General features: G+C 39.9%; 1 protein-coding gene across 5 annotated transcripts in view; it reads right to left on the reverse strand.

Moving 5' to 3' along the window:
- The window catches only part of DCX (doublecortin), a 108,512-nt gene extending 104,592 nt beyond the window's left edge, over positions 1-3,920 (reverse strand). For 4 of the 5 annotated variants that reach the window (XM_032330828.1, XM_032330827.1, XM_032330826.1 and 1 more), the window contains exons 1-2: positions 3,612-3,777; positions 1,581-1,966 (exon numbers count right to left, since the gene is read on the reverse strand). In XM_032330828.1, coding sequence (XP_032186719.1) covers positions 1,581-1,966; positions 3,612-3,757 — 532 coding nt within the window. In that variant the 5' untranslated portion in view covers positions 3,758-3,777. Of the gene's footprint in view, positions 1-1,580; positions 1,967-3,611; positions 3,778-3,799 lie in introns of those variants that run through there. The other variant, XM_032330829.1, reaches the window with a different exon arrangement.
- Positions 3,921-14,171: the final 10,251 nt, after the last annotated feature.

Raw genomic sequence — 14,171 nt, forward strand, 5'->3', positions numbered from 1 at the left:
TGCTTTGTGACAATTATTACAGAGACACACCCCTCAAATTCACCCGAGATATGGATCTCACTGTAACAATACACACACCCTATCAATACTATGTTGGACAGCTCCCTTAACCTCACTCTGAGTTCTCCCAGTTTGCCCTGACTCTCCTTCAAGACAAGGGCTAGGATAGTCAATCCTTGGATGTGCAGAAAAATCCTAGGATTAACCTCTGTCTGGCCATCCAGCAGACCGTCCTCATGGTCTAAGCCTTCTCAGCAATGTTTTTCAAGGTCAGCTATGTGGCAAAACCTCAGACTCGAATCCTGAGACCCAGATCCAGTAGCTGTAGGGACACTGTCGTTTAGAAGTAACTGGCCCCAGATCACTTGACCTGACCTGAGAAACAGCAGCTATGTGTGAGAACATGGTCTCGTGCAAGGGAAGCCCTCACGCTCCTTTGTCTGAGAGCACAAGAAACCTAGAAGCAGAGAAGAGGAGGCGGGGTACTCCCACACCAAGTCATTTAATGTGCTGATTCCTATTCCCTGTTGGCTGTTTCATAATTTGGTTTCCCAAGAGATCTGCCTGCTCTAAGCTCACCTGTGCCGGGGAATGGAAGCAAGGGGTGGGGGAGGAGGGAGGGCTAGAGAGTCGGAGAGAGGTCTGGGGAGGGTTATTTGCATGATCAGTTGCTTACATGTTATAGCCATTTAAAAGCGGGCATAAGGAGGCATCCACAATATGAAGGACTCGAAGAAATAAAATATTAAGCACGTGTCCCAAGATCTAAATATTTTCTAAATAACCACCAAAAAAAAAAAAAAAAAAAGGTGTTGTGAGTGAGCAGGCTCTGGTAAGAGCAGAGACTTCTCTCATTTCTAAGTTCTCAGCAACCTTGTCATAACATTCAATTGTAAAACCAAAGTCTAGAGACGCTTGAAAGGAATTTAGGTACAGTGAGTCAGTTCCTATTCTAATAGAAAGAGTCTTTATTAAAATACCAGACATACCTCCTGCTTTCTTTGGTATTTCTCTCAATGACCTCAGCCTCAGGGACACACCCCAGAGTGGGCTTTTTAGAAGCGACAGCTGAGCAGTGACCACTTACCTAAAAGTATAATCCTTTGTGAATGTGACCAAGAAGTCCTGTTTTTAGGAGGCAGGTTTCCATGTGTTGCAATGTGCAAATAGCCTCTCAGCAGTCCAAAGGATATTTGGCTATCTTTCTGTGAACCCAGCCGAGGTTCCTTCCTCCTTTTACAGCCCTAATGAGTCGTGGTCTGCCTCAATAATGCTACTTAGAATTAATTATGAGCAAGATCTAGAGTAAATGACACAATTCAGATTTCCCTTTGTACCCCGACAGAGAAGCACAATGCATTGTTACCACCATCCACTATCCAATGCCAGCAGAGACCGAAGGCTGTGAAGGCTAATGGCTAATGGCCCTGTCAATGCCTATAGACTCAGCAGTAGCAGCTTCAACTTGGCGTTCTGACAAATCTATCCCCGAATTCGTTTTTTCAGTGCACTCCAAGAAATGTCAGCATGGCCAAGGATGCCACCCCACCCCCCACTAAAAGCCACCACCCTTGTTTTACCTTCCTCCAGTTCATCCATGCTTCCGATCTTCCTGGATCCATCAATGGTGTAAATGTAACGCACTCCCTGAGGCAGGTTGATGTTGTCAGACAGAGATCGAGTCAGGTCAGCCAGCAAAGCGTCAAAGCTGCGAAAACGGTCAGAGGACACAGCGTACACAATCCCCTTGAAGTAGCGGTCCCCATTGCGGTAGAAACGTACCTTCTTGGCTTTCTTCTCATTGCTCAGCGCCTGCAAGGTTCTGGTTCGGTAGAAGCTACAATGGGCACTGTGAGTGGGGCTGGGCAGCCCATTCATTCGTGAGCCTCGCATGTTCCTGGATGTCTTATCTCTTTCATCAAAATGTCCAAAATCAAGTTCCATATTTCGGTGGAACCTCAGACACCTGAGTGTTGGACAAAGGGGGGTGAAAAGAGGCAAGGAAAAAGGGGAAGAGGGGGAGAATTCAAATATTAGCCAGATCCAATTTTGCAATCTGCTGCTTGTAAAAAGAACTGGTTGAAAAAAGCCCGTGACCCATCTGCTGCTTGCCCCTGACCTGCAGGAATATTGATCTTAATAGACAAGAAGGAGGGGCTGGGGGGTGCTGCTGTGGTGGGGGGTTGGGGTGAGAGATAGGGAGGGAGGCACTCTGGGCGCTGTTCCAAACAGGGGAGAGGGAGGGATTTTGAAATCGCTTGAAATCCTGGGACTTATTGACAGTGGCTCCTATCAAATTGTAACTTCGGGCTAAATACATTAAAACTGGCATCTGTTTCCTCACACATGCCCACATGACTAACAGTTGTAAATGAATCCATAGCCCGACAAAATCCCCTTGAAGAGAATAGAAGGCGCTGGCTGACATTCACATCTCCAGTTTAGGAAGCAATCTTTGTGCCTCAGTAAAAGGACTACGGAAGGGGAGGTTTTTCTTTTATTCCAAACCCCCTTGCCTACTCTAATGTGTGCATCCCTCCCCACCCGACCCCCCAGAATAAACCAGGATTCTCCTTTAAAGGGACAGCCTCCAGGGAATAGCTGGTGTCTTTGTACTATTCATCGAACCCTTTCCCCACCAAGCTGGGGCAGCTATCCAACATTCATAAGAAATAAGATGGGGGAAAAAAAGGATTAGAAAAATTAGTTATTTAAGAAGTTATTAGCTCTGCTTTCTCCCTGGTACCATTTGGTCACAAAATCCTTTCCTTTCTTTTTAAATTTTTTTTTAACATGTGTTCTATCCCTCCCCAACAAGGCAGCCGCACCTCTTAATGGAATAATTCAATCGTTGAACGATTCCCAAGTGAGTCCCTGGGAAGCATATGGGACCTTTCGAAACAAGCACACCTTTCATTGTTCTGGTTTTCTACGCTGACCGATGGGGCATTTGCCCCTCAAGGACGCAATTCACCTCCAAACTTGCCTATTGCCCAGGTGCTTTAGCTGAGGCAAAAGATGGTCATTTGTCAGATTTGCTTTTTCCCCTTCTGCTGAGCCAGAAAGAGAGAGAGAGAGAGAAAGAAAAAAAAAGAAAGAGAGAGAGAGAGAGAGAGAAAGGGTGAGAGAGAAAGAAACAGAGAAAGGGAGAAAGAATCAGAGGAAAAGGGAGAGAAATCCAAACATGAAACCAAACACAACAGAAGCCTCGAGCATTAGCAAAGGTAGTGACCACAGCCTAGGAACCCAACTATTAACATGCATCTCACAGATGGGGATAAAAGGACTCAGAGAGCAAGCAGGGCTCAGCTGCCACACACTGCCACATCAAGATATTTGCAAGGGACCAGGAGGACAGGAGATAAAGGAGGACTGGTGCCGAGGAGGTTTGCCAGGCTTGATCCCCCTTTTCTTCCAATGTCACCATGACCTGTGCTGAGCTCAGCATTGTCTCTGTCAGACAACCTGCAGTGGTGAGAGACCCCACCTCCTCAAGACAAGTAGCAAGCATTTCCCCGGGCATGCCAGTAACACTTGGCTTTGCTTTAGAATCACGGGTGGTATTATTCTAAATCAACATCACAGTGAAAACAAATGAACATCGAACTCACTTTTCCAAAGGAAAATCCCAGGTAGAGGCTGAGGAAAAAATCCGATAGAATAAGGCAAAATAAAATTTAAGAAAAAAAAAAGGAGAAGGAGAGAAAGAGAGAGAGCTAGAGCGAGCCCTTTGCCTTGTGCTTTTACCGCTTGGCATCTGTTACATTCTGCCTGAAAATCACTGGAAAGCCCCACTCACCGGTTTTCTGCTGGTTGGGTGGAGATGCTGAGAGAAAGAAAACCAATCTCTCTATGCCTTTGTTGTCTGAGCTCCAAGCAAGAAATTCCTGCCAGGGTGGATAGATGCCTTCTAGGTCCTAGTGCCTTGTCCAGCTTCTCCCCTATAACTCAGGCTTAGTGAATCCCCCCAACTCCTATGATTAATTACATGCTTTTTTTTTTAAATTCACAGGCTGCATTAACAGCTAGAAAGGTTTCATTTATAACCAACAGGAAATTGCAGGGTGGCAAAAAGATTGCACAGGCAAGTGCAGAATGTTCTAATGAGCAATGTGCTAGCCCCCCACCCCCACACACACACCCTCTTTTTTAAAGAGAATTGGCAATTTCATTTGGCCAAAACCTTGTCCTAATCTGCCTGGGAGCCAGACTCAGGCAGTCAAACCAGGCATCTTAGAAATTGTAGCTCTCTGCCTCTCACCTTCTTGAGACAAAACAATCTAACCTTAACGAAGGTTAGATTGAAGACATCTTGAAGACATCTTTAGTTCATCCATCCAACAACTGTTTTTTTTTTTTTTTTTGAAATAAGGTCAGTGGTGTAGACTACAAGGAAGAACAAAAAAGACAAGACAAGGGAAAAGATATCTAGAATTTCATGGGGGATGATGTTGGCAAAAGAACCCCAAAGACCTTTTAGCTTGCTGCAATAACCTGGTTAATAGGATCTGTGGCATTTACCTATGAGAGTTTGTGAGTTCAAATCCAACCCAGAGACCTTCCCATGGCTACAAGATAAACATTAATGGCTCCTCAAATTTCCTGTTGGTTATGAAGTGTCTTCTTAATATCAAATATGTTAGAAAAGGGATGGAAGCAACCACATTAAATGTATTAAATCAAATCAAACTATAAGAAAAAGAAGGGGAAGGTGAGAGAGTAAAGGAGGGGCGGGCTGTCATCTTCACTAACAGAGGCTATGTGTATTAACAGGCAGAGTCTTGAAACACCATGACTCCATTGTCGCTTGGCTTCCAGAAAGCTCAGAGCTAATAGCAGGCTACTTAATGATCTTCTGTATGATTCCTAATACAATTCACCCTCCTCTTTAGATATAGCTGTTGATGACTAGGTAAGCATTTTTTGATGCATGTGTTTTGCCTCAAAGCAGGATTAAAAAAAAAATGACATTCCTTTTCGGGAAGGTGTTGGCAAAGGAAGCCTAAGCTGTCCATGTCAGGGGGTAGACAGCCCCCATGTGCAACCTGCCTAGTCAAGGTTGTCCACCTTGCTGTTGCTCTTCTGGCTGTCAAATATCTAGCTCAGGGAACCGCCTGTGTCTGGTGTGTTCTCTTCCATTTGTCTCTGCCTTACATTGTGGCCATCTCCAGAAAGATCAGGGTTATTCAGGTCAAGGGCAGACACAAGGAATAAGGGCAGGAAAATATGGAAATTCTGGACAATAGTTGTAGCTTTCTGGCCCAGCAAGGTCAATGTCTTAATTTTTTTTAAAATTGTACATCATAAGTGTTTCATAAATATAGGGTGATTGGTATTGTATCAGGACTCAAATATTTTTTTTTTATTTTCTGGGAAGGATAGAGGAATGGATGTGATGATAAAACTTAAACATAAAAGGTTTAGAATAGATTTTAGAAGGGATTTCCTCATGATCTAGACTTTGCAACATTACTGTGGAAGCTGCAGGTTGTCTTTAGGAGACCGTCTGAGGTAGATGATTTTGTGTTTACATCCATCAAAGAGCAGACAGGTGAACAAGATCAAGGTTTCCCCTTGTGAGGTATGTGGATGTTAATGGGTGGTCTTTGAAAACAGACAAAAATGGTTCTTTGGTCAAAAATGTTTAAGAAGTGGGATAAATTAAATTTGTTTTCTTTACCATAAAATTTCTCCTTTAATATGCATAAAATATGGCATGTGTCTCCAAAAAGGAATTCAGTATAAAGGGCTTCCTGCTTTAAAAAAAGAAAGAAAGAAAGAAAGGACGAAAGCCAGCAAGCTCAGGGGCGCCTGGGTAGCTCAGTCCGTTAACCATCTGCCTTAGGCTTAGGTCAGTTTCCCGGGGTCCTGGGATCAAGCCCCATATCAGGCTCCCTGCTCAGCTCCATCTCCCTCTGACACTCCCCCTGCTTGTGCACTCTCTCTCTCTCTCTCTCTCTCTCAATCTCTCAAATAAATAAATAAAATGATAAAAAAAAACCTCAGAACCCCTTTTTCCAGAGCATCTCATAGACTAATGTTTTGTGGATCAATGTTTTGCAAAAAAATGAGCTAGATCATTTCACAAATATGCTTCCTCTCAAAGAGCTCTCAGCTACTCATCAGGATTTTTCTCTCACTTCCTCAAAAAAGGAGAATCAGTGCCAGAAAAGAAGAACTTAGGCATGAGTCCAGGGATAGAGTATATCATTATATATGGGAGTTAACTTTGACATCAAGGGAGGGTCATGTTTGAGGTCTCAATGGAGTGAAGAGATTGAAGGGAAAAGATTGTGGGAAAAGTAGCAGTGAGACCTTTTTGAGTAATTCCCATGTGCTCACACTCACTGTCCCTGGAGAGCTTAAAGACTCATTGAGACAGGACAAAAATCATGAGGGGAAAGACTTAGATCGCTCTTGATATGTTATGGTCTTGGTTAATCAAATTCAGCTTAAAGATCAGGATCAAGTAGCAAGACCATTCATCATACACACACACACACACACACACACACACACACACACAATAACTAGAGTACATTACCTATCAAAAACACAGAAAGTAGGATCTGGAGTAGGACAGTGTAAGCAATAGGAAGTGAAGCTGAAAATATATACAAACTGTTTATAGGAACCACAAAAGTATAAAGTACATAAGAATAAATCCAACAAATATGTATAAAACCTTCATTGAGAAAATCCTAAAATGATTGAAGAACATAACAGACATTGTAAATAAATGTAAAACCAGACCATGTTTATGGATGGCAAGAAGCAATGTTGTAAAGGTATCAACACTCCTTAAAGTAATCTATATCTATATATGAAGAAATTCAAATAAAAACCCCAAGAGAGGGCGCCTGGGTGGCTCAGTCGGCTAAGCCACTGCCTTTGGCTTGGGTCAGGATCTTGGAGTCCCGGCATCGAGTCCCAGGTCGGGCTCCCGGCTCTATGGGGAGTCTGCTTCTCCCTCTGACCTTTTCCCCTCTCACGCTCTCTCTCACTCCCTCTCTCACTCTCAAATAAATAAATAAAATCTTTAAAAAAAACCCAAAAGAAATTTTTTGTGAAATTCATAAATATCTGTTGTGATAAAATATCTGTTATTGTAAGATTTAAATGAGTAAATATATGTAAAGTGTTTAGAACAAACCCTGGCACATAGTATATATGATACAGGTATTAGTTTTTATTTTCCCTAAAATATTCACAGGGCATCTCCTTCATTTCTTTCAAATCTTTGCCCGAACAACTTCTCAACAAGATCCACCCAGACCACCCTATTTAAAGTCACAACTTTCTCTCTTGAGGAAGCACTCCTAATTTCCTTTATCCTGCTCTATTTTTTCCATAACATTTATCATCTTCCAACATACTACATAATATACCTCTTTATTATGTTTATTATCTATCTTGCCAAATAGAATATAAGCTCCACAAGGCCAGAAATATTCTAATAGCTTAAATGAAATATAATTCATCACACTGATAGTAACATCTTTGTTTGTTTTTATTTTTTAGGATTTATTTATTTATTTGAGAGAGAGAATGTGTGTATGAGAAGAGGGAAGGGCAGAGGGAGGGGGAGAGTGTCTCAAGCAGACTCCCTGCTGAGTGCATAGCCCAATGTGGGGCTCAGTCTTAGGAACCTGAGATCATGACCTGAACTGAAATCAAGAGTCGGGTACTTAACCGACTGAGCCACCAAGGCACCCCTCTTTATTTTTAATACTGTATTCAATAATTCTTTTTTTAAATTATTATTATTTATTTATTTGACAGAGAGGGAGAAAGATATATCACAAAAAGGGGGTGGGGAGAAGAAGAAGCAGGCTCTCCTGCGAAGGAGGGAGCCTGACACAGGACTCAATCCCAAGACTCTGAGATCATGACCCAAATGAAAATAGTCACCTAACTTAGCCACCCAGGCACCACTTAATACTATATGCAATGCCTAGAACAATGTCTAATACATAGTAGGTCTGGGTATTTTTAAATTGGATTCAGTAAGGGAAGCATGGAATAGTCAAAAGGTAGTATTGGGACAATTAACTTTCATATGAAAAAAAATAAATTAGATCCACGCTTCACACCATACATAAAAATAAACTCCAGATGTCTTAAAGACCTGAATATAAAGAACAGAACTTTACAACTATTAGACTAAAATATGGGAGATTCTCTTTAAATCCTTGTGGTTTAAAAAAAAAAAAAGATTTTTTTAAAACCAAGACAAAAAGCAGAAATCTCAGAGGGAAATATTTGTAAATTTGATTAAATGAAAATGTAAAGCTTCTGAAGGTGAAAGAAAGCATTCAAACATTAAAAGATAAGTAACAAATTGAGAAAAGATATTTGAATCTTATGTAACTAACAAGGAATAATGTCCTGAAATATATAATATAAAGTTATATCAATATGGCAAAGGCAAAACTCCAACAGAAAAAAAATGAGCAAAGGATTAGTCCAGGTTGTTCACAGGAGAGGAAACCTTGATGGCCAGTAAACCTGTGCAAATATGCTCAACCTCTAAGGAAATCCTAGTTAAAACAGAAATTACATATTTTGTAACCATTAGATTGGTAGAAATTTTTAAAATATGGCATAGCGGGTATAGACAAAGATGAAAAACAGCTGGAACTCCCATACAATGTTGGAGGAAACAAATTGGTACAATTTTGGAGAGCAGTTTTGGGCAGTAGCTAGTAAAGTAGAAAATGTGTATCAATCTATAATCCAGAAATTTCATTTCTAGATGTCCATGCTAGGAGAATGCTCGCACATGGGTTCAAAGAGACCACTACAAGGATATTTATAAAGGTGTTATTTGAAATCTGTGAAAAAATGGAAACAACCCAAACGCCCGTCATCAGCATACTAATTTGATTAGTGGTCATTCATACATGGAATGTTATACGCAGTGAAATAGAATAAATGAGTGTTAAGTATAACTGGTGGTGCACAGACTAGTGTAGCCCTAAGTTTTCATTTCGCTGCTAATGAAATGCCCAGGAGAGCAATTTCAGAGTCATATGATACTTGTATGTTGAATTTTATGAGAAACTGCTGAATTTTCTTCCAGAATGGCTTAAAATCTTATTTTCTCACCAGCAGTGAATGAGAGATCCAGTTCCCGTACATCCTCACCAGTGTTCAGGATTTTTATTTTAGCCATTCTAATAGATGTGTCGTGATATCGCTCTATGGTTTTAATTTGCATTTTCCCCAATGTGTCACAGTTCTGAGTATCTTTCATGTGCTCGTTTTCTAACTGTGCATCTTGTTCAGGGAGATGACTCTGCCTTTTGCTCATTTTCTAATTGAATTATTCGAGTTTGTTTTAAGATTTTATTTTTACGTGATCTCTAAACCCAGCATGGGACTCAAACTTAGAACCTTTGAGATCAAGAGTCTTCTGCTCCACCAACAGAACTAGCCAGGCATCCCAATTTTTGTAATGTCGAGTTTTGAGAGTTTATTGTATATTTTAGATATAAGCCCTTTGTCAGATACATGGTTTGCAAATATATTCTCTCCGACTGTTTCTTGCTTTTTCATCCTTTTGACGTGTTCTTCCGTAGAGCAATAGTATTAATTTATTTTTCATTTTAAGGATTGTGCTTTTAAAAAGATCATTGTATTTGAGTATAGTTGACACACACAAGGTTACATTAGTTTCAGGTGTCTGATACAGTGATCCAACACCTCTATATGTTATGCTCTGCTCACCACATGTATAGCTACCATTTGCCACTATACAACCCTATTACAATGTCACTGACTATATTCCCTATGCTGTGCCTTTTAGTCCCATGACTAATTCATTCCATAACTGGAAGCCTCTATCTCTCATTCTCCTTAACCCATTTTGCCCAGCTGCCCATCTCCCTCCCTCTGGGAACCATCAGTTTGGCCTCTAGGTCTATCCATGTTGTTGTAAATGGCAAGATCTCATCCTTTTTTGTAGGGGTGTGTGTGTGTGTGTATGTGTGTGTGTGTGTATACCACATCTTCCTCATCCATTCACCTATCAATGGACACTTGGGTTGTTTCCACGTCTTGGCTACTATAAATAATGCTGCAATAAACATAAGGGTGCCTCTATTTTTTCAGATAAATCTTTTCATTTTCTTTGTGTTAATACCCAGTAGTAGAATTACTGGATTATATGTTCTATCTATTTTTAATTTTTTGAGGCAACTCCATACTGTTTTCTTTTTTAAAGATTTTATTTATTTATCTGAGAGAGAGAGTGCGTGAGAGTGAGCGAGAGAGAACACAAGCTGGGTGAAAGGCAGAGGGAGAAGCAGGGAGCCTGTTTCGCTCCATCCTGTTGGGACTCCAGGATCATGACCTGAGCCGAAGGCAGATGCTTAACAAACTGAGCCACCTAGGTGTCCCTCCATACTGTTTTCCACAGTGGCTGCACTAACTTACATTCCCACAAACAGTGCATGAGTGTTCCTTTTTCTTCACATCCTCACCAAAATTTGTAATTTCCTGTTTGCTTGTTTTATTCTAACCATTCTGACAGGTGTAAGGTGATACCTCACTGTGGTTTTGCTTTGAATTTCTTTGACAGGGGTGCCTGGGTGGCTCAGTGGGTTAAGCTGCTGTCTTTGGCTCAGGTCATGCTCTCGGGGTCCCGAGATCGAGTCCTGCATCAGGCTCTCTGCTCAGCAGGGAGCCTGCTTCCTCCTCTCTCTCTCTCTGACTCTCTGCCTACTTGTGATCTCTGTCTTTCAAATAAATAAATAAAACCTTTTAAAAAAAGAATTTCTTTGACAGTTAGTGACGTTGAGCATATTTTCATGTGTCTTTTGGCCATCTGGATGTCTTCTTTGGAAAAAGCTCTATTCAGGTCCTCTGTCCTTTCTTTTAATGGGATTGTTTGGGGTTTTTCTGTTTGTTTGTTTTGTTTTTTTTGTTTTGTTTTGTTTTGTTTTGTTTTATTAAATTGATTTATTTATTTTCAGAAAAACAGTATTCATATTTTTTCACCACACCCAGTGCTCCATGCAATCTGTGCCCTCTATAATACCCACCACCTGGCTCCCCCAACCTCCCACTCCCCTGCCACTTCAAACCCCTCAGATTGTTTTTCAGAGTCCACACTCTCTTATGATTCACCTCCCCTTCCAATTTACCCCAACTCCCTTCTCCTCTCTAACACCCCTTGTCCTCCATGATATTTGTTATGCTCTACAAATAAGTGAAACCATAGGATAACTGACTCTCTCTGCTTGACTTATTTCACTCAGCATAACCTCTTCCAGTCCCATCCATGTTGCTACAAAAGTTGGGTATTCATCCTTTCTGATGGAGGCATAATACTCCATAGTGTATATGGACCACATCTTCCTTATCCATTCGTCTTTTAAAGGGCATCTTGGTTCTTTCCATAGTTTGGCGACCATGGCCATTGCTGCTATAAACATTGGGGTACAGATGGCCCTTCTTTTCATGACATCTGTATCTTTGGGGTAAATACCCAGTAGTACAATTGCATGGTCATAGGGAAGGTCTATTTTTAATTTCTTGAGGAATCTCCACACTGTTCTCCAAAGAGGCTGCACCAACTTGCATTCCCACCAACAGTGTAAGAGGCTTCCCCTTTCTCCACAACCTCTCCAACACATGTTGTTTCCTGTCTTGTTAATTTTGGCCATTCTAACTGGTGTAAGGTGATATCTCAATGTGGTTTTAATTTGAATCTCCCTGAGGGCTAGTGATGATGAACATTTTCTCATGTGTCTGATAGTCATTTGTATGTCTTGATTGGAGAAGTGTCTGTTCATATCTTTTGCCCATTTTTTGATATGTTTGCCTTTTTCATGTGTGTTGAGATTGAGGACTTCATTATAGATCCTGGATATCAACCTTTTGTCTGTACTGTCATTTGCAAATATCTTCTCCCATTCCGTGGGTTGCCTCTTTGTTTTTTTGACTGTTTTCTTGGCTGTGCAGAAGCTTTTGATTTTGATGAAGTCCCAAAAGTTTATTTTCGCTTTTGTTTCCTTTGCCTTTGGAGACATATCTTGAAAGAAGTTGCTGTGGCTGAAATCGAAGAGATTACTGCCTATGTTCTCCTCTAGGAGTCTGATGGATTCCTGTCTCACATTGAGGTCTTTTATCCATTTTGAGTTTATCTTTGAGTACGGTGTAAGAGAATGGTCGAGTTTCATTCTTCTACATATAGCTGTCCAGTTTTCCCAGCACCATTTATTGAAGAGACTGTCTTTTTTCCACTGTATATTTTTTTCTGTTTTGTCGAATATTAATTGACCATAGAGTTCAGGGTCCATATTTGAGCTCTCTACTCTGCTCCACTGGTCTATGTGTCTGTTTTTATGCCAGTACCATGCTGTCTTGGTGATCACAGCTTTGTAATAAAGCTTGAAATCAGGTAACGTGATGCCCCCAGTTTTATTTTTGTTTTTCAACATTTCCTTAGTGATTCGGGGTCTCTTCTGATTCCATACAAATTTTTGGATTATTTGTTCCAGCTCTTTGTTTGGGATTTTTTTGTTTTGTTTTGTTTTGTTTTGTTTGGTGTTGAGTTGCATTAATTCTTTATATATTTTGGATTTTAACCCCTTACTGGATATATCATTTGCAAATATCTTCTCCCATTCATTAGATTGCCTTTTTGTCTTGTTGATGGTTTCCCTTGTTGTGCAGAAGCTTTTAATTTTTATGTAGTCTCATTTGTTTATTATTATTATTATTTCCCTTCTAGAAAAACATTACCGATGTCAGAGAAGTTACTACCTGTGTTTTCTTCTAGGGTTTTTATGGTTCAGATCTCACATTTAGGTCTTTAATCCATTTTGATTTTACTTTTGTGTGTGGTATTAGAAAATGGGCCAGTTCCATTCCTTTGCGTATAGCTGTCTGTTTTCCCAGCACCATATACTGAAGAGACTGTCTTTTCCCCATCATATATTCTTGCCTCCTTTGTCATGGATTATTGACCATATAAGCATGGGTTTCTTTCTGGGCTCCCTATTCTGTTCCATTAGTCTATGTGTTTTTGTGCCAGTACCATACTCTTTTGATTATGTTAGCTATGTGGTATAGTTTAAAATCCAGGACCATGCTATCTCCAGCTTTATCCTTATCTCCAGCAATTTCTCAAGATTGCTTTGGCTATTTGGAGTCTTTTGTTTTTTATGGATTCTGATTTTGGTGTCATGTCTAAGAACTCTTCAAGAAGCCTAGGTACTGAAATTTTCTCCTGTGTTATATTCTAAAAGTTTGATAGATGTATGCTTTACATTTAAATCTATGCTCCATTTTGTGTTCCTTTTTGTTTAAACTGTGAAGTTTCGATTGTAGTTCATATTTTTTTTTTTTTTTTTGGTCTGTGGATAGGTAGTTGCTCCAGCACCATTTGTTAAAAAGATTATCTTTCCTCCATTGAGTTGCTTTTTCACCTTCATCAAAAGTCAATTGAATATATTTATGTGAGTCTATTTCTGTGTTCTCTAGTCTAGCCCATGGATTTGTGTGTCTATTCCTTCTCCAATACCAAACCATCCTGATTACCAAAGCTATAAAAAATTTTTGAAATCAGGTAAACTGATTTCCCCCATTTTATTCTGCTTTCTCAGATTTGTTTTGGCTATTCTAGGTCCTCTGCCTTTCCATAGAAATTTTATAATAATCTCGTTTGTATCTATCAAATATCTCATTTTTGATAGGAATTATATTAAACCTATCTACCGATTAGAAGAGAATTGACATTTTTCTATTTCTATGTTCAGTTTTCTAATCCATGTACATGATATGTCTCTCCATTTATTTATATTTTCTGTGATTTCTTTCCTCAGTGTTTTATAATTTTCAGCATACACATCCTATACATGCCTTGTTAGATATATACCTAAGGATTTTTTTAAGATTGTATATGCTATTGTACTTAAAATTTTGCTTTCTGCATGTTCATTGTTAGTAAATAGAAATAGAATTGATTTTTGTATATTGACCTGACACTTTGCAAATGTGCTGAATTCCCTTACCAGCTCCATAAGTTTTTTTGTAATTATCTTGTGATTTTCTATATAGATCATGTCATCTGCAAAAAGAAGATGGCTTTATTCCTTTCCAAACAGAATACCTTTTATTTCATTATTTGCCTTATTGCTGGGGACAAAGTCTTCTATACTTCT

This window comes from Mustela erminea, chromosome X (genome assembly GCF_009829155.1).
Source record: "Mustela erminea isolate mMusErm1 chromosome X, mMusErm1.Pri, whole genome shotgun sequence".
NCBI lineage: Eukaryota > Metazoa > Chordata > Mammalia > Carnivora > Mustelidae > Mustela > Mustela erminea.